The sequence below is a fragment of the Netta rufina genome, assembly GCF_964035555.1.
Source record: "Netta rufina genome assembly, chromosome: 18".
Classification (NCBI taxonomy): domain Eukaryota; kingdom Metazoa; phylum Chordata; class Aves; order Anseriformes; family Anatidae; genus Netta; species Netta rufina.
In genome coordinates, this window is record NC_140142.1 from 3,466,573 (window position 1) to 3,486,209 (window position 19,637).

The 19,637-nt window shown below is 51.5% G+C and overlaps 3 protein-coding genes across 3 annotated transcripts; 2 read left to right on the forward strand and 1 right to left on the reverse strand.

The window, feature by feature from the left end:
• Positions 1-2,673: 2,673 nt before the first annotated feature.
• On the forward strand, positions 2,674-3,615 carry LOC311216211 (olfactory receptor 14C36-like; the record flags this gene model as incomplete). Its single annotated transcript, XM_084297759.1, has 1 exon — positions 2,674-3,615. The coding sequence occupies exon 1, from the start codon at positions 2,680-2,682 to the stop codon at positions 3,613-3,615; it is 936 nt and encodes a 311-aa protein (XP_084153885.1). The 5' UTR covers positions 2,674-2,679.
• A 4,455-nt stretch (positions 3,616-8,070) lies between these two features.
• LOC311216212 (olfactory receptor 14C36-like) lies at positions 8,071-9,006 on the reverse strand (the record flags this gene model as incomplete). Its single annotated transcript, XM_084297760.1, has 1 exon — positions 8,071-9,006. The coding sequence occupies one exon, from the start codon at positions 9,004-9,006 to the stop codon at positions 8,071-8,073; it is 936 nt and encodes a 311-aa protein (XP_084153886.1).
• Positions 9,007-17,547: 8,541 nt separating this feature from the next.
• Positions 17,548-18,468, forward strand: LOC311216213 (olfactory receptor 14J1-like; the record flags this gene model as incomplete). Its single annotated transcript, XM_084297761.1, has 1 exon — positions 17,548-18,468. The coding sequence occupies one exon, from the start codon at positions 17,548-17,550 to the stop codon at positions 18,466-18,468; it is 921 nt and encodes a 306-aa protein (XP_084153887.1).
• Between the last annotated feature and the right edge of the window lie 1,169 nt (positions 18,469-19,637).

Here is a 19,637-nt window from a genome sequence, read left to right on the forward strand (position 1 = left end):
CATGTTCTGAGGAATGTCTTTGATCCATCTGTCATTTCCAAGGTCTTTGAGGAAGGTCTTATGATGACATCTGCAGATCCACTTGAACCTCTCTCACCCTTCCCGTACCACCTCTAGGCAACCTGAGGACTGACTGGGAGGATGGTGGTTTAGGAAAAGGCTTCATGAAGATCTCTGAGGAGGGCTGTATTTGGGCTTCTCACAGACAGTGATGGCAGTATCATAGAAAACAGTGACACTCGTGAGGAGCAGGTGGATAAGGCCTTGGCCTGCCAATACAGGACACACACACACCTGAAAACTGCATGAGAGGGAAGAGGAAGATTGGATCCAAAATGTAGATTATGAAAGCAAAGACCATGAGTATCACCTTTGCACTGCAGAACAGCACCAGCAGTGGGGCAAAACCACAGAAGATATCTATGACACTGGGGCCACAGAAGAATAGCTGGGAGGAGAAGAAATAATTCCTGTACATGGCAGAAATCCCCTGGTTCATGTACAGCTGCCTTCTGGAGCCAGACCTTCCACTTCTCGAGCCTTGCAGAGAACAGGGATGGCATACAGCCCAGGGCTGACCGTAGGGCATGGTCCCCAGAAGGAAGCACGGCATCTGCAGGTGTTTGTGTCAGGCACAAGCACAGTGTTGAGTGTGTTCCACATCCCAGTCTCCATGCTGGTCATGTGAGAGAGGAAGAAGAGATTTGTGTATGGGTAGAGGATCTTCCATGTGTGTTACTGGGAAAACTCAACAAATGGTGTCTTAGTGTCCAATTCCCTTCTTGGGAAACCTTTTAGAGCATTCAGTTCCCCCCTCTCTTGTTAGGACACATTCAGAGGGGTGAAATGATCCCTGGCAGTCGTGGCTGAGGTGTCCTGCCATGCAGTGGGAACACAATAGGAGTTAAGGGAGGGAAATATTTGTTCTCATGTTTGACAATCAAACTTTAAGAGCATAAAATCAGTCTCTCCGAAATTCATCTAGGAGCAGACAGTGATGACTTCAGTCTGCTTTAACCACCACACCCCAGCAGAGACCCTGCTGCCTTGGGGAGCTGTCAGCCCTGATGCCTTGGGGACACCTCGAGGGAGCCCAAGGGCACAGAGCAAGTGATGCCATGGTCGGGTGCTGTGCTGCTGAGCTGGGCCAGGCTTCTGGGCACAAGGGGAGCTCCTGGCAAGCGCTGCAGAGAGACATGCTCAGGAGCAGCTCCTCTGCACAGTGCAGCAGGGCTGGGGGCTCTGACCGCAGCTGGCACACAGAGAGGAGAGAAGGAGAGAGGGCTTGGAGGCACTGAGGAGTGCAACAACAGAGGGCAGCGTGTGGCAGGACACATCTGCAGGCTCTTGACACCGTGAGGCTCTGGCAGGAGGGCCATGCAGGTGGGGTTGCCAGAGGGGTCTTCTGCAGCTGGCACATCCAACGGCTGATAGCATCTGTCAGGTGGCTCTCTCTGTTTCTCCGGAAAGGAGTAGAAGATGCATAAGAGAGTGGCATTTAAAACTGGATTTTTCAAGAGAAAGACCAGGGCAGGGACTACCTGAAAAGCAAGACTTTTTTTTTCAGTCAGTGTATTCATATTCCTGCAGTGGAGTGGTCAAAGGTTTCATGGTAATGAATTTTCAGGGTTGTACAGGAGACTGAGACTCCTGGAGCATTGCACTGAGAAATTGATATGTCAGTGATGAAATTCGTAAAGTACCTTCCCAAACCTCATCTCACGGACTGCACCAACATCATATTGTGGTACTCTCAGGTTTTATCCTCACTGATTTTTTGAAGCTAGAACCCCCCTGATATCCCCTGTCTTTGGGAGGTGTCTGCAGGCCAAGGCAGAGCAAACAGCATTTGCAATGAGCAGGAGCTGCCTCCTCTGCAGGCAGAGCTGCAGCACAGGAGGGTCTGCTGAGTGTCCGTCTGTCCCTCCCTGGCCTTGCCTCCCCTGGCAGCAGCACGCTGGCATTCCTCCTGGCTTCTCCAGCTGGCCGTGCTGCTGCTGGTCTTGTTCCCAGGCTGGCTGGGGATGGGGGTTTCACATGCCCATGGGGTGAGCCCTCAGTGTGCTTGGGGGAAGGGGAGTACGGGGACAGGGTGAGGGGTCTGGAGATGGGCACTTTGAGCCTGGATGTCTCTGCTCTCAGCAGTATCCTGGTTTGTTTCAGGCAAACATAGGAGTGCAATTGTCCAGTAGGTCAAAGAGACACCAGCACAGGGCAGTTGACACTAGGACTAACACACAGACTTGATGTGCTCTCTCAAGGACACTGCACTGAAGCCATCACCACGTTGATGACACACAAGGTTTTACTTTGTGTACAGTGGGGCTGCTAGCACAAAAGAGACAAAATAAAAATCACTATATGATCTTTACCACTAACTTAGGGCAGGACTGACTCCCACATTGCCCACAGCAAGTCCCGTGCTCTCAGTGACACCCTCTAGCAGCACCAGCCAGAACTCATGAAAAGGACCTGTCAAAAGTCTGAATGGAAGTGGAGAATCATTTGGGATGGATTAAATGAAAAATGGAATGAGTTTTCCTCTGAAATGTGAAATTAAGTCATCAAAGAATTATTATTTTTTTATTTTTTTTGTAAGACAACTCTGTTAAGATAACTCTGATAAACCCTCAGTGTTTTTCTGTTCCTTGTGCAGGAACTCATGACCAGAAGCAGCAAATGCCCAACATCAGCTCTGTGACTGAGTTCCTCCTGCTGGCATTCGCAGACACGCGCGAGCTGCAGCTCCTGCACTTTGCGCTCTTCCTGGGCATCTACCTGGCTGCCCTCCTGGGCAACGGCCTCATTCTCAGCGCCGTAGCCTGTGACCACCGCCTCCACACCCCCATGTACTTCTTCCTCCTCAACCTCGCCCTCCTGGACCTGGGCTGCATCTCCACCACTCTGCCCAAAGCCATGGCCAATGCCCTCTGGGACACCAGGGCCATCTCCTATCAAGGATGTGCTGCCCAACTCTTTCTCTTTGCTTTCTTGGTTGTAGCAGAATATTACCTTCTCACCGTCATGGCCTACGACCGCTACGTTGCCATCTGCAAGCCCCTGCACTACGGGAGCCTCCTGGGCAGCAGAGCTTGTGCCCAGATGGCAGCAGCTGCCTGGGGCAGTGGCTTTCTCAATGCTGTTCTGCACACGGCCAACACATTTTCCCTGCCCCTCTGCCAAGGCAATGCTGTGGACCAGTTCTTCTGTGAAATCCCACAGATCCTCAAGCTCTCCTGTTCAGATGCCTCTCTCAGGGAAGTTTGGGCACTTGTGTTTAGTGTTTCTTTAGCCTTTCTTTGCTTTGTTTTCATCATGTTATCCTACGTGCAGATCTTCAGGGTAGTGCTGAGGATTCCCTCTGAGCAGGGCCGACACAAAGCCTTTTCCATGTGCCTCCCTCACCTGGCCGTGGTCTCCCTCTTTATCAGCACTGCCATGTTTGCCTACCTGAAGCCTCCCTCCATCTCTTCCCCATCTATGGATCTTATTGTGTCAGTTCTCTACTCAGTTGTTCCTTCATCAGTGAACCCCCTCATCTACAGCATGAGGAACCAGGAGTTCAAGGATGCAGTAAGGAAACTGTTTGGATACATGCTTCTTTGCAATCAATAATGTTTGTGAGTTCCATGATTATTTCAGGAACTGTGAGGAAAATTTTTGTTACTATATTTCTCTATAAATATTTTCTACATTTTTTTTCTTTTGATTTAAATTATGTTATCCTTAACCTGCTACCTGATTTTCTTATTTCTATTTTTTCATTTATAGTGACCCAGTCATCTAATTATTGAAAGAAGCAGGTTATGTAGAGAAACATAATAAATTAAAAACAAAAACAAAACAAAACAAAAAAAACCCATCAGAACTACATTTTATCAGCTGCCATCTCTTTCCATCCCCTCTGGAGCTGGGGTAGCAGCCCCAGCACACAGGAGGGGCTCAGGGCCAAGAGCCCAGCTGCTACATGGAGTTTGGGTGGGGGCTGTTGCTTCTCTGGAGCCATGGCCATGGCCAGCAGCAGGACGTGGCCTTGTCACTGCTGCTCTCTTTTGGCTTTCAGTGTGTTCTCCTGTGCTCTTTTATTCGGATAAGCTGTCAGATCTCATAGGCCTTAGTGACAGTCCTGTTCTCTCAGCAGTGGCATCCCTGTGACTGCAGACAGCAGCAGGCACTGTGCAGCCCTGGGTTACAGCTGGCCTCCCGGATAGCACCACAGTAACAGGAGGGTCTTGCTCAGGGCAAACCCAGAAGCCTGGACGCCTCTCCAAAGCTGCTGCCAGGAACATAGCCAAGAGGTTGTTCCCTGCTCTTCTGTTTTCTGGGGTTCTAGTGCCGGGTTCTTCACCTGGGGCTCAACAACCCCAAACAGAGCTACAGGCTGGGAGATGAGTAGTTGGAGAGCTGCCTGGCAGAGAAGGACATGGGAGTACTGGTTGATAGTCGGCTGAATATGGGCCAGTAGTGTGCTCAGGTGGCCAAGAAGACCAACGGCATCCTGGATTGCATAAGAAGCAGTGTGGCCAGCAGGTCCAGGGAAGTGATTGTCCCCCTGTACTCAGTTGAGGTACTGAGAGGAGAGTGATGTAACCACTTGAGAAGCTAAAGTCAGAAGGAAAAGCTGAAGTGACTCGGAGTATTAATGGGTCCCATTGAGAGCTGTTACTAACAAAGCCTCCCCAGGGCCTTGTTAGGGCAGAAAATTGGAGGCCATGGTTACAGACAGGCAAAGCACTGTGCTGAGAAAAATCTTGGTTGGTTTTAATGAAGCTGAAGGGCCAAGGCCTGACCACGGCCACTGGGAGAGGAGACCCTGCACACCCATGTCTGGCTGAGGGCTAGTCTTGGGGTCTGTGGGATGTGGTGGGTAGTGTGATGCTACTAGAAGAACTTCATTTTGACACCTCCGCAGCCCTGCACAGTGTTGCAAGGAAGCAATGCCAACAGTCAGCATGCCAAGCAGGTGCCTTCTGCTGGCCTAGCAGGGCCACTGCCAGATGTCAGCTCAAAAGTTCAGATCCCAGGGAGAAGTCAAGGCTGACCTGCCACCTCCAGACACAAGTGACCTCACAGTCCCTTTCTGTGACACGTTCCTGCTGCTGCCCTATCAAGTACAGAGACAGAAGTGACCTCACAGTCCCTGCCAAAGTTATGATCCTCCTCCTGGGGCAGGAGATGCTGAGGCAGAGCTGAGCTCCTCAGAGCATTCCCACCCTTCTCCTTCTTTTGGCCCACAAGCTGATCAGATCAGGGTAAGCAAGAGAGTAAAGGTAAGGGAAAGGGGCTATGGACTGAGTTTTGGCTTCAAGGGATACTTTGAAGTCAGGCATAAGAATAGTGGATTCCTGTCAGGGTGTAGAGTAGCATTTAGGTTTGGGGATTAATGTCACTCGTTAAAATAAGGGAAAGGCTTTACATGACTGTTTGAAGTCAGGGTTACAGCAGAATCAACATTGCCTGAATGTTCGAACCTCACAGAAATCATTAATTTCTGCTAGCCAAACTCCTCTTTCCTCCCCCAAATCTCACATCTCTCCTGACCAGGCTTCTCCTGACTTCCCCATATCAGTCATTTTCTCAGGGGCAGCTTTCTGATGGCTTTCATGATCTCAGAGTTTCTGTCTCATATCTGTTGGCTACTCCTATCTTGAGACTGACGTGGCACCTAAGTCAGGATGGAAAAGAACACAAAGGCTGTAGCTGAACCCTGCACAATGTGCTCAGCAGCTCTTCTACCACCCCAAAATTCTGCTTCCTGCCTCCAACTTTTGGATACAGAATGGCTTCTGTGCACCCAGGGTACCTTTTTCCAAACCCTCATGCATGGTTCAGTTTGCCCCAAGCGTCTTGGAGGCAGTGGCCCCCTCTGTGTAGAAAACTGAAAGCAGTCCTAAAGGATGACTTCAGGCAAAAGCTGACACCTCTGACATGACAACCCCTATCCAAGACCTCTTCCACTATGGGGCCTACCAGGTACTTAGAAAGAACCAATCTCAGAAACGACATGCACAGCAAGTGCCTTCTGCTGCCCTACCATGGACACTGGCAGATGTGAGCCTAAAGGCACAGATCCCAGCCAGGAGTCAAGGGTGACCTGTCAGCTACTTCAGAAAGCAGTCACCTCACAAGACATTTAACAGCCATTTGCTTCCTGCTGGACTTAGTGTTTCTGAGGCACCTCTGAGCTTATAATACCACACCTAGAAAATACCCCCTTTTTGGGCCAGGACCTGCCCAGGTGGAAGTGATCTGGTTGTGATCCTCCAAGCCCATGGCACACCTGCTGGGCTCCCAGCCTCTCTGACACACAGGAGCCAGTTCCGTGCCAGTTCTGGGAGATGCTAGGGAAGGAGGGACCTTGCAGGCAATGTTCTAGCACCATTCCATGTTGGCGGTCTGTCAGCTCCTTGTGCACAGTGAAGATCATGTTTGTATCCAGAAGCTATGAGCCTGTAACTAGCTTAGAAGACACTCAGGAGAAGTGGCCTCCAAGCCCCAGTGTCAGCCCCAGCCTCAGCTGGCGTTGCTGCTCTGCAGAGCGAGGGGGCTGTGGTGCCTGGGGCACGGGGGCACTCTGCAGGGCCGTGCTGGGCAGACTGGGAGGCAGACCCAGCTCATGGGGTCACTGCCATTTCCCCAGGGCTGCAAGGAATCACTCACCAGGCTCCTTTGCTGGGGCTTTTGTGTGCCGTGGGGCTGCAGAGCTCTCCTCTGCCTGCTCACACCAGACTGAGCACTTGAGCTCTGGTCAGCCCACCTTGGAGGAGATCCCCCCTTACGAGGGAAGTGCTGCAGTGGAGGCCAGCTGTGCCACTGCCGTGCCCACTGCCTGTCCCTGCCTGCAGTCCCAGCACAGCCCCACAGCAGCACTGGCACCAAGCTCCAGGAGCAGCCGGGCCTGACCCCACCAGCAGGGCTCAGCAGGACAGGGCGGCAGTGGCAAGAGAGCAGCTCTGCATGCCCCAAGCGCTGGTGCTCCCTGGCCGTGCTGCTGGGATGGGACTCTTTTCCTCTGCACCCCTGAGCACAGGCACTGCCCCTGCAGAGCCAGGTCTGGTCTCAGAGGACAGATGTCAGACAAAATGGCAGTTGAATTTTAACTCCATTAAGGTTAAATTCACAGAGAGCATGGCTTCACATGCACAGAGTCTATGAGCTATATTCAACAGGTACTTCCATATCATTTTAATGGGTGCTTATTAGCTGAATTAATGTAATAAGAATATGCACAAACACAACCACAAAACAAAACAAAACAAAACAAAACACACAAACAGGTATACTGGCTCTTCCTCCAATTATTGACATTGCAAGTCATGTGCAGAAGCAGATCAGACATTTCTTGCATCCAAGACACATCTAGTCATTAATTTCCAGAAGGCATCCTTAAGCTACTGGCTCCTCATGCTACAGATGAGGACGTGCTCAGCTGGAGGCAACACTCAGTACAGAACTGCCACCACCAGGTCCAGGGATGGGGAGGGGATGGAGGGGGCTTCAGGTAGACAACCATGACAGGCCTGAGGAAGACGGACACCGTGGCCAGGTGAGGGGGGCATGTGGAAAATGCTTTGTGCCGGCCCTGCTATAGAGACGACAGGACTGTCACTTAGATCCACAAGGTCGAATCCAAATACACTGCTCCTTCCTGTGGCAGCTGGGCTCTTGGCCCCTAGCCCCTCCTGGATGCTGAGGCTGCTGCCCCACCTCCAGAGGAGATGGGAAGAGAGGGATACTGAGACCAAAGCATTTCTGATGGTATCTTTATTGTCTTTATCTACCAAGGAAGCCTGGTTCTCTATGTATGTTAGAAGATATGGTCAAAGCAAACACAAAATGTAACATTTAGAATGGTAAGAATTACATTATTAAAAACAAAATAAAATATTTTAAAAATTCTAACAGAGAAAAATAATTTTAAAAATATCATATCATTTTCCCAAATAACATTTTATTTCTGTTAGGATTATTATAAATTAAAATGTTTTGATAGCACCAGTAATGATAAAAATGATATGATATAATATGAATCAAAATTGCATGTTATCAGATATACATCTTCTGAACACATCACTGATGATCAAGAAACATGTATTGAAGAAGTTTCCTCACTGCATCCTTCACCTCTTGGTTCCTCATGCTGTAGATGAGGGGGTTCAGTGCTGGAGGCACCACCGAGTACAGAAGTGCAACCACCAGATCCAAGGATGGTGAGGAAAGGGAGGGGGGCTTCAGGTGGGCAAACATGCCAGTGCTGACAAACAGGGAGACCACTGCCAGGTGAGGGAGGCACGTGGAAAAGGCTTTATGCTGGCCCTGAGAAGAGGGCATCCTCAGCACTGCCCTGAAGATCTGCACATAGGACAGCACAATGAAAACAAAACAACCAAATGTTAAAGAAACACTAAACATAAGTGGCCCAACTTCCCTGAGGTAGGCATCTGAGCAGGAGAGCTTGAGGATCTGGGGGATTTCACAGAAGAACTGGTCCACAGCATTGCCTTGGCAGAGGGGAAGGGAAAATGTAGTGGCCGTGAGCAGGACAGCATTGAGAAAGCCACTGCCCCAGGCAGCTGCTGCCATCTGGGCACAAGCTCTGCTGCCCAGGAGGCTCCCGTAGTGCAGGGGCTTGCAGATGGCAACGTAGCAGTCATAGGCCATGACAGTGAGAAGGGAAAACTCTGCTGTGATAAAGAAGACAAAGAGAAAGACATGAGCAGCACAGCCTTGATAGGAGATGGCCCTGGTGTCCCAGAGGGCATTGGCCATGGCTTTGGGCAGAGTGGTGGAGATGCAGCCCAGGTCGAGGAGGGCGAGGTTGAGGAGGAAGAAGTACATTGGGGTGTGGAGGCGGTGGTGGCAGGCTACGGCGCTGAGGATGAGGCCGTTGCCCAGGAGGGCAGCCAGGTAGATGCCCAGGAAGAGCGCGAAGTGCAGGAGCTGCAGCTCGCGTGTGTCTGCGAATGCCAGCAGGAGGAACTCGCTCACTGAGCTGATGTTGGGCATTTGCTGCCTTTCATCAAAGGTACTGCATAGAAGGAAAAATACAGACTGTTAGGGGAAATTTCCCCGAACAATACTCATTTCTTTTCTCATTAAAGCCTTCACATTATCTTTCTTTCAAGGTGACCTTTGTGTCTCTCCCTGGTTGTAGCCCTGCTTTGTGCTTGCTGAATGTCCTGTACACAGCACACAGCCACACAGCTCCACTGCAGTGGAAAATGTTGTTGATATGGGCAAAAACCTCAGCCAGAAGTCACTTCCAGGAGGCTGCTCTGTCCATCCCCTGCTGCCCAGCTGCTGTCTGCTTGCAGCACTCAGCTGGGGGATGGATGCACTCAGAGGTTGTGCTGAAAAATCACATCTCCTTGTCTGCAGGTCCTGAAGAACAGCTCAGAAAAGCCCTGGTGCAGTCTGTAAGCAGAGAGAAGAGAAGGGATATTCTCAGGTTCATCACTAAACTGTTTATGTCTCAGTTCAAGGCAGTAGAAGCTCAGTCACCTGTGCAAATCCAACCGCTCTGTTAACAGAGAGCCTGCCCCACAATCAGAGCAGGAAGAGGCTGGCAGAGAGTGCCGAAAGTGCCTCCTCTTTGCAGGCAGCCCCTGCACTGCCCTTCCTCTGCTCAAGCACCTCGTCTCCCTGGGCAGACTGAGTGCAGGGACCCTGCTCTGCACCACAGCCCTGGGCAGCACTGCTTGCACCCCGGGCTTCTCCTTCCTCCAGGACCTGCAGCTGCATTGCCCTCCAGCCAGACACTTACCGGGTGCAGGGCTGGGAAGTGTTCTCCCCCAGTGAGCTCTGTGCATCCTGCCACTTCTGCCTGCCTTTAAGCACTCTGTCTCTGCAGGCAGTGCCCCCAGCCCTGCTGCGCTGTGCAGAGGAGCTGCTCCTGGGCACAGCTGTCTGCACCAGGGCCCTCTTGCCACGAGCTCTCTCTGTCCCACGAGCCCGGCCCAGCTCAGCAGCACAGCACCAGCCCAAGGCACTGCAATCACCCCTCTGGGGGCTTTGCTGATGAGCCCACGAACCTCAGGCACTCAGAGACAATTGAAGACATCTCTCCAGAAGTCCAAGTCAGAGGCAAGTTTCCTGCAGTGTCCCCCTGAGGGCCAACACTGACACAGCCTCCCTTGGAGCTCGTTAGAGCAGAACCCTGGAGGCAGTGAGGACAAGGAGACAAAGGCAATGTGAAGGTGACACTGAGGTGTAGGAAAACTGGATGTGTTTGTGTCGCCAAGCACAAGGGCCTGGCCTTGACCCATGTCCCCTGGGAAAGGAGATCCTTAGCAGTCACACCTTGCTCAGGACTCTTTGTGGGGCAGTAGGAGTTGGGGATGTGCATGGCCAAGTGCAGGAGAATGGTATGACCCCTGCCTGGTTCATGGGTGGGCAAGGAGTTAATTAGGCTCTGTTGCTTTAGTGATTAGCTTTCTCCTCAAAGGCTTTAGTGGCAGAGACAATAGCCATAGCCATGGACACAAATATCTCACAAGGCAGCTCTGTAGGAAGCTGGCCTGCTTCCTGGTGAAGAGGCACCATTGCTTGTATGGCATCCCTTGTGGTGCCCTGGCCCTCCTCCTTCTTGAGAACTGCTCACTTAGCAGGGTCCCAGTTTGCCCTCATGTGTGGGGTTCCTCTTCCTCTGTTGCAGGACTGGGCTCTTCTTGTAAATGTCAAGAGGCTTCTGTAGGCAAAATCCTGCAGCTTCTTGAGGTTTGCCCACACTGATGCTCCATTCTGTCAGCTCTTTATGTCTGCAGGCAGACAATTCAAATTTTCTGTGATTGTGATATCTCTGACAAGACAGCAGCAGCAGCAAGAGTTGCAGGGAAATTTGGATAATTCAGGAGTAACCAGTTGAATGGAACTGCAGCAGAGAGTCAGAGAAGGGTAGGGGATGGAAGGCTGCCATTTTCCACCTCTTCTGTGCTTTCTTCTCATGCATGCTGTCAGTTTGTCTGGAGCTGTCCCCTGAATGTTATGGGGCTGTGCAGGTCAAAATTAGAAGGGCCAAAGCCCAGCTGGAGCTCAATCTGTTTATTTATGTCAAAGACAATAGGAAACTGTTTATGGAAATGATAAGGAGGATTACGGAGAATCATCATCCTTTATTAGACGTGGGGGAAGTCTGGTGATTATCTATAGATAAGGTAAAGGCTGAGGTACTTAATTCCTTCTTTGCCTCAGACTCTAGCAGCAGGACCAGTTGTTCCCCTGGACATTTCTTCCTCCTCATGGCCAGTGCCAACATTCCAGGGAACGCTTCATGGTTGTTTCTCCTCTCCTTCTCTTTCCTTCCACGACTGACAGCTCCATCAGGGTGGAAACCCCTCCTGAAGTAGGCATCCCAACCCAGCAGGCTCCTTGCAGCCTCTCAGCCAGCCAGACACAAGCCACCTCACCAGCGTTTTCCAAGCCATGGGCCTGCTGCTGGCCTTGCAGCTTCTTGGCTACACACAGCCAAGCCTTGTGCCTCCTGCTGCCCAGTCATGGACTCAAGCAGAAGGGACAGGACAACCCATCTGGGGGCCTTCTTTCTGCCTGGGTCGTCCTGGCTCTGGAGGCAGAGGGGATCCCCCCAGTCAGCATGCCAAGCAGGTGCCTTCTGCTGGCCATGCAGGGCCACTGGCAGCTGGCAGCCCAAAAGTACAAATCCCAGGTCTATGTCAAGGCTAACCTGCCACCCCCAGACACAAGTGACCTCCCAGTCCCTTTCCGTGACACGTTCCTGCTGCTGCCCTATCAAGTGCAGAGACCGAAGTGACCTCACAGTCCCTGCCCCAGTCACATTCCTGCTGCTGGGGCAGGAGATCCTGAGGCAGAGCTCACCTCTCTGTTGTCCTCTATGCACTGGGGCTTACCTTTCTGGTTTAGAGAGTAAACAAAGTTTTAGTTGAAAGGTTTGGTGTTCTGTTTGTGTTGTCAGCTCTGTGGTCAAGGTATGGGCAAGCATTATGGCTTAGGGTTTTGTTTAGGTCTGGCAAGAAGTCTAGAGATAAATAGAGCATTTAATGGTAGTGTTAAGGGCAGGGATCAGGGTGAGCAAGAGTGTAAATGTAAGGGACAGGGGCTATGCGCTGAGTTTTTCTTGAGGTGATATTTTGAGTTCTGCTTTACAACAGTGGATTCCTGTCAGGATGTTGCACTAATGTTTAGGTTGAGGGATTATTGTTATTGTTTACAGGCCTTACAAGACTGAAGTCAGTGTTACAGCAGCATCAACATTACATGAACCCTCTTACCTCTACAAAGGTAAGCTTCCGAGCTCCTCTTCCCTTCCTCTTCCCTCCCCCAAATCTCACATTTCTCCTGGCCAGGCTACTCCTGACCTCCCCATATCAGTCACCTAACTGGGATCAGCTTTCTGATGGCTGTCATTATATCAGAGTACCTGTCTCACCTCTGTTGGCTGCACTATTCTGTAGTATTAGAATACTCAATACTCTGTTGCCTATTTTATTCGGTTACTCACAAAGCCTCCTGTGGGAATTGTTAGGGCAGATGACTGGAAGCCATGATTACAGAGAGACAAAGGCACTGTGCTGAGAAACTCTTGGTTTGTTTTGGTGAATCAGAAGGTGAAGGCCTGACCCCAGCCACTGGGAGGGGAGATCCTTCACCCCCAGCATCCCCATGTCTCACTCTTCCTGGGGTCTGTGGGGTAGGGGGTGATGTCCACAATATCATGTGAAGGGCAGTGATATGACACCTCCCGGTGTTTGCACAGGGTTGAAAGAAGAATACATGGTCCCAATGCCATGAGTATAATACGTCTTGTCATAAGCCATGGCCAAGGGGACAAAGATATCAATGCTGCTGAAGCCTTCCATTCTTGTCAGAGCCCTCTGCCTTCTCCTCTGCACACTTTCCTATGCTGTCGCACACTTTTCTGAAGGCTGCAGACAGACACTTCTCTTCCCCACCTTGCTCTCACTCTGGTGTTCCCATGATTTCACTGCTGCCTCTCCACTCTCACCAGCTGTTCCTTCAAACACAAGGGCATGGGCTGATCCAAACTCCCTCTGGGTGACCTCTGGAGCCACAGCACAAGTGCCAGTGCCTCACCTCCAAGTCAAGAATTTCATCTGACTATCTACTCTAAATCTACCCTCTTGAAGTTTAAAACCATTTCCCTTGCCCTATGATAGAGTCATAGAAATCATAAAAACACAGATTTGGAAAGGACCTACAAGACCATTTAGTCCAACCTTCCTATCACTAATACTACCCACTAAGCTACTAAGCCATATCTCCTAGCACCTTGTCCTGGTGCTTCTTGAACACTGTGATGGTCAGTGAGTCCACCACCTCCCTGAGCAGACCATTCCAGTTCCTGACTACTCTTTCAGAGAAAAAGTTTTTTTGTGATATCTAATCTAAACATCCCCAGGCACGACTTGTGGCCTTTTCCTCAAGTCCTATCATTAGTTATCTGAGAGAAGAGGCTGACCCCCACCTCATCACAACCTCTCTTCAGGAAGTTGTAGAGTGCAATGAGGTTTCCCCTGAGCCTCCTCTTCACCAAAGTAAATAATCTCAGTTCCCTCAGCCGATTCTCATAAGACCTGTGCTCCAGTCCCCTCAACAGTTTGGTTTCCCTTCTCTGGACATGTTCCAGTGCCTCGATGTCCTTCTTGTAATGAGTGGCCCAAAACTGAACACAGTGCTCAAGGTGTGGCCTCACCAGAGCTGAGTACAGGAGGACGATCACCTCCCTGCTCCTGCTGGCTGCACTATTTCTAGTACAGGCCAGGATGCCCTTGGCCTATTTGGCCACCTGGGCTCACGGCTGGCTCGTGTTCAGCCGAGCATCCATCAACACTCCCAGGTCCTTTTCTTCTTCACAGTCTTCTAGCCAGTCTGCCCCAAGCCTATAGTGTTGCATGGAGTTATTGTGGCCAAAATGTAGGACTCTGCACTTGGCCTTGTTGAACCTCATCCCATTAACCTCAGCTCAGCAATCCAGCCTATCCAGATCCCTCTGAAAGGCCACCTACAGGTACTCATGCAGATCAACACTACCTCCGAGCTTGGTGTCATCTGCAGACTTACTGAGGGTACACTCAATCCCCTCATCTAGGTCATCAATAAAGACCTTAAACAAGATAGGTCGCAGTACCGACCCCTGGGGGACACTACTTGTAAGAGGATGCCAGCCGGACTAACCAAAAATCTTGGTTAAAAGCTCTGAGGAGAGCCTTTATGGGCTTTGTATGGACAACGGTAGCAGTGTCACAGGTAATCATAGAAACATGGGATCACAGAATCATAGAATGGTTTTGGTTCAAAGGGACATCAAAGATCACCTTATTCTTCTTAACAGAAATAAACAAAACCCTAAAACACAAAACTTGCCCATACCCTAACCACATATGTCACACCTTAAACAGAATACCAAACACTCGGTAACACAAAAACTAATTTTTCCTTAATGTTTAATACAGAAAGGTGAGCCCTAGTCCCTAATACCATACATGAACAAATAACATCGAAAGTCCCTGTACCTGTGCATTAACCTTCTCACCTTCAACAACGCTCCTAAACCTTACCTTAAGGCGCTTGGCACCTTGGGGGAAGGCAGGAACTGAGGTTGCTGTGTAGTCAAATGGCATTCAAAGCTGAATGTGAGGGGCCATGGATCTGATCAGTTTGTGGGACACAAGGAGGAAATGACTGGGAATGCTTTGATGAGCTCAGCTCTGCCTCAGCATCTCCAGCCACAGCAGGAGGAATGTGACTGTGGCAGTGAATGTGAGGTCACTTCTGTCTCTGCACTTGATAGGGCAGCAGCAGGAACGTGTCACGCAAAGGGACTGGGAGGTCACTTGTGTCTGGAGGTGGCAGGTCAGCCTTGCCTTCTCCTTGGGAGCTGCATTTTTGGGCTGACATCTGGCAGTGGCCCTGCTAGGCCAGCAGAAGGCACCTGCTTGGCATGCTGACTGGGGGATCCCCTCTGCCTCCAGACCCAGGAGGACCCAGGCAGAAAGAAGGCCCCCAGATGGGTTGTCCTGTCCCTTCTGCTTGAGTCCATGACTGCACAGCAGCAGGCACAAGGCTTGGCCGTGTCTAGCCAAGACGCTGCAAGGCCAGCAGCAGGCCCCTGGCTTGGAAGCTGCTGCTGAGGTGACTTGTGTCTGCTTGGCTGAGAGGCCACAAGGAGCCTGCTGGGTTGGGATGCCTACTTCAGGAGTGGTTTCCACCCTGATGGAGTTTACTTTGGTAGTAGGAAAGAGAAGGGGAGAAGGAAAACCCATGAAGCGTGCCCTGGAATGTTGGCACTGTCCATGAGGAGGAAGAAATGTCCAGAGCAACAACTGGTCTTGCTGGTAGAGTCAGAGGTAAAGAATGAACTAAGTACCTCAGCCTTTACCTTATCTCGAGATCCTTACCAGATTTCCCCCACATCCAATAAAGGATGATGATTCTCCTTAATCCTCCTTTTTTAAAGTATTTCTTTCAGCAGTGTTTGTCTTTGAGAGTTATATACAGATTGAGCTCCACCTTGTCTTTGGCCCTTCCAATTTTCACCTGCAGAGCCCCAAACATTTTGGACACTGCTTCAGACAAACTGACAGCATGCATGAGAAGGAAGCACAGAAGAGGTGGAACCTGGCAGCCTTCCATCCCCTACCTTCAGTGACTCTGTGCTGCAATTCCATTCAATTGGTTACTCCTGTATTATCCAAACTTTCCTGCAGCTCCTGATGCTGCTGTCTTCTCAGAGATAGCACAATGACACAAAGGTTGAACTGTCTGCTTGCAGCCATGAATGGCTGACAGAATGGAGCATCAGTGTGGGGGAATCTTTAGAAACTGAAGGATTTTGCCTTGAGAAACCTCTTGACATTTACAAGAAGAAGAGCCCAGTCATGCAGCAAAGGAAGAGGAACCCCACACATGGGGGCAGACTGGGACCCTGCTGAGTGAGCAGTGTGCAGGTTGAGGAGGGTCTTAGGCACCACGAGGGATGCCATACGAGCAGTGGTGCCTGCTCACCAGGAACCAGGCCAGCTTCCTACAGAGCTGCCTTATGAGATATTTGTGTTCATGGCTATGTCTGTTGTCTCTGCCACTGAACCTTATAAGGAGACTGCTAATCATCAAAGCAACGGAGCCTAGTTAACTCCTCGCCAACCCATGTAGCAGGCAGGGGTTGTACCATTCTCCTCACTTGGCCATGCACATCCCCATCTCCTACTGCCCCACAAAGAGCCCTGAGCAGTGTCTGAAGGGTAAGGATCTCCCTTCCCAGAGGACAGGGGACAAGGCCTGACCCTTGTGCTTGGTGAAACACATCCATGTTTCCTACACATCAGTGTCACCTTCACACTGCCTTTGTCTCCTTGTCCTCACTGCCTCCAGGGTTCTGCTCTAACGAGCTCCAAGGGAGGCTGTGTCAGTGCTGGCCCTCAGGGGGACACTGCAGGAAACTTGCCTCTGACTTGGACTTCTGGAGAGCTGTCTTCAATTGTCTCCGAGTGCCTGAGGTTCGTGGGCTCATCAGCAAAGCCCCCAGAGGGGTGATTGCAGTGCCTTGGGCTGGTGCTGTGCTGCTGAGCTGGGCCAGGCTCATGGGACAGAGAGAGCTCGTGGCAAGAGGGTCCTGGTGCAGAGAGACAGCTGTGGCCAGGAGCAGCTCCTCTGCACAGCGCAGCAGGGCTGGGGGCACTGCCTGCAGAGACAGTGTGCTTAAAGGCATGCAGAAGTGGCAGGATGCACAGAGCTCACTGGGGGAGAACACTTCCCAGCCCTGCACCCGGTAAGTGTCTGGCTGGAGGGCAATGCAGCTGCAGTCCCTGGAGGAAGGAGAAGCCGGGGGTGCAGGAAGGGCTGCCCAGGGCTGTGGTGTAGAGCAGGGTCCCTGCACTCAGCCTGCCTGGGAGCCCAGGGGCTTGGGCAAAGGAAGGGCAGTGCAGGGGCTGCCTGAAAAGAGAAGGCACTTTCTGCACTCTCTGCCAACCTCTTCCTGCTCTGATTGTGGGGCAGGCTCGATGTTAATGGGGTAGCTGGATTTGCACTGGTGACTGAGCTTCCTATTGCATTGAACTGAGACACAAACAGATTAGTGATGAACGTGAGAATATCCCTTCTTTTCACTCTGCTTACACACTGCACCAGGGTTTTTCTGAGCTCTTCTTTAGGACCTGCAGACAAGGGAATGTGGTTTTTCAACACAGCCTCTGTGTGCATCCATCCCCAAGGTGAGTGGTGCAAGGAGCCAACAGCTGGGCACCAGGGGATGGACAGAGCAGCCCTCCTGGATGTGCCCTCTGGCTGAGCTTTGCCCCCACAGCAATGACATTTGTCAGTGCAGTGGAGCATGTGTCCCACTGGGGGCTGATGGGCAGAAGTGGCTGCTGTGTACAGGACACTCAGCAAATACAAAGCAGGGCTCCAGACAGGGAGATAGACAAAGGTGCTCTTGGAAACAGGGAATGTAAGGCTTTCACTGGGAATTTACTGAATTTTAGTCAAAGACATTAATCATAAGACTCTATATATGTATATTTGTTTCTCATTTTGCAGTCTCCATGTCCAAAGCAAATGCCCAACATCAGCTCAGTGAGCGAGTTCCTCCTGCTGGCATTCGCAGACACGCGCGAGCTGCAGCTCCTGCACTTCACGCTCTTCCTGGGCATCTACCTGGCTGCCCTCCTGGGCAACGGCCTCATCCTCAGTGCCGTAGCCTGCCACCACCGCCTCCACACCCCCATGTACTTCTTCCTCCTCAACCTCGCCCTCCTCGACGTGGGCTGCATCTCCACCACTCTGCCCAAAGCCATGGCCAATGCCCTCTGGGACAACAGGGCCATCTCCTATCAAGGATGTGCTGCACAGGTCTTTCTCTTTGTATTTTTGATGTCATCAGAGTATTCCCTTCTCACCGTCATGGCCTATGACCGCTACGTTGCCATCTGCAAGCCCCTGCACTACGGGAGCCTCATGGGCAGCAGAGCTTGTGCCCAGATGGCAGCAGCTGCCTGGGGCAGTGGTTTTCTCAATGCTGTCCTGCACACGGCCACTACATTTTCCCTTCCCCTCTGCCATGGCAATGCTGTGGACCAGTTCTTCTGTGAAATCCCCCACATCCTCAAGCTCTCCTGCTCAGATGCCTACCTCAGGGAAGTTGGGGCACTTGTCTTTAGTGTTTCTTTAGCATTTGGTTGTTTTGTTTTCATTGTGGTGTCCTATGTGCAGATCTTCAGGGCAGTGCTGAGGATGCCCTCTTCTCAGGGCCGACACAAAGCCTTTTCCACGTGCCTCCCTCACCTGGCTGTGGTCTCCCTGTTTATCAGCACTGTCTTGTTTGCCTACCTAAAGCCGCCCTCCATTTCCTCTCCATCCCTGGACCTGGTGGTGTCATTTCTGTACTCGGTGCTGCCTCCAGCACTGAACCCCCTCATCTACAGCATGAGGAACCAGGAGCTGAAAGCCACACTGAAGAAACTGATTATATTTATTTAGCAATAAATTGGTATCTCACTTTTCTAGTTTTATTCAAGTTAATCTCAGGCAATTTCTGACCTTTGGGTAGAGCATTCTTTAAAATTCTGCTTGCTGTTAAATGTGTGCTTTCATTCCTCTTTTCCAGATAACCAGTTCTCTGCATGAGCCAGAGGCTATCTCTGAATGTGTTTATCCCTAAATGACACCTGGCCTTTGTTGTAGTATCTTGATAGTAAAAGGAAGTTGCCCAGTGCTCAGGGCTCCCAAACTGGATTGCAGAAGATAATCAGGGAGTACCAGACTGAAGGTCGTGGTCTTGTACTGGGGTTCCACCTGGACACAGGGGCATGGGGGAACCAGGTTTTGGGTGAGGGAGTCAGGGCTGGACTGAGTCATCACTGGTGGATGCCCAGTGCCCCTGGAGAACATGACCAGTCAAGAAGCAGCTTCCTGGGTTTGAAACTTGACAGGACTGGTGGCATCAAGGATGTATTGGGAGCCACCAGAATATCCTAAGGGTTATCCTGGGACACTGTGTGCCTTGTGTTGGGTGGGCAGTGAGTGGATCTTCACAGTAAAGCTAAGTCAAAGGATGGATTTGCTGATGGGAGCTCTGCAATGTCAGGGCACACAGCTGGGTCACAGTGCGAAGGTCTCAGAGGCCTTCAGTTGAAAGGGTCAAAAGGGTGAGCAGGTAAGGGTAGGGAGCTGGGGAGAGGTGGGCAGGGGCTGGGCTGGGCTGGGCAGTGCCTGGCAGAGGGCAACAGCAGCGTCAGGGAGCGGTGGCAGCATGCAGGGGAGGGCTTCCAGCAGGGCTTGGTGCTGCAGAGCCAGGGCTGCACCAAGGGAGCCCAGAGCTGCAGGGGCAGGGGAGAGGAGGCCGAGGGCCAGGGCAGCTGCTGCAGGGGCAGGGAGCTCAGCATGGCCCTTGCAGCCCCCTGCCCTGGGCCTGCCTCTGCCCTTGGGCTCGGTCCCGGCCTTGGCTCTGCTGGCAGGAGTGCTCTTGGCATGCGCTTCCTGGCCTCCCCTCGCCTGCGCACAGCTGCTGCCCACTCCGGCTGCTGCCACAAACGTGTCCTCACAAGCAGCACCACCCCTTGGGCTGCTTCTCCTGGCCTCCCCCATCCCAATGCCTTGACTCCTTGTCTCTGCTGGGCCCGACCCCACCTTCCCCACCCAAATGTGTC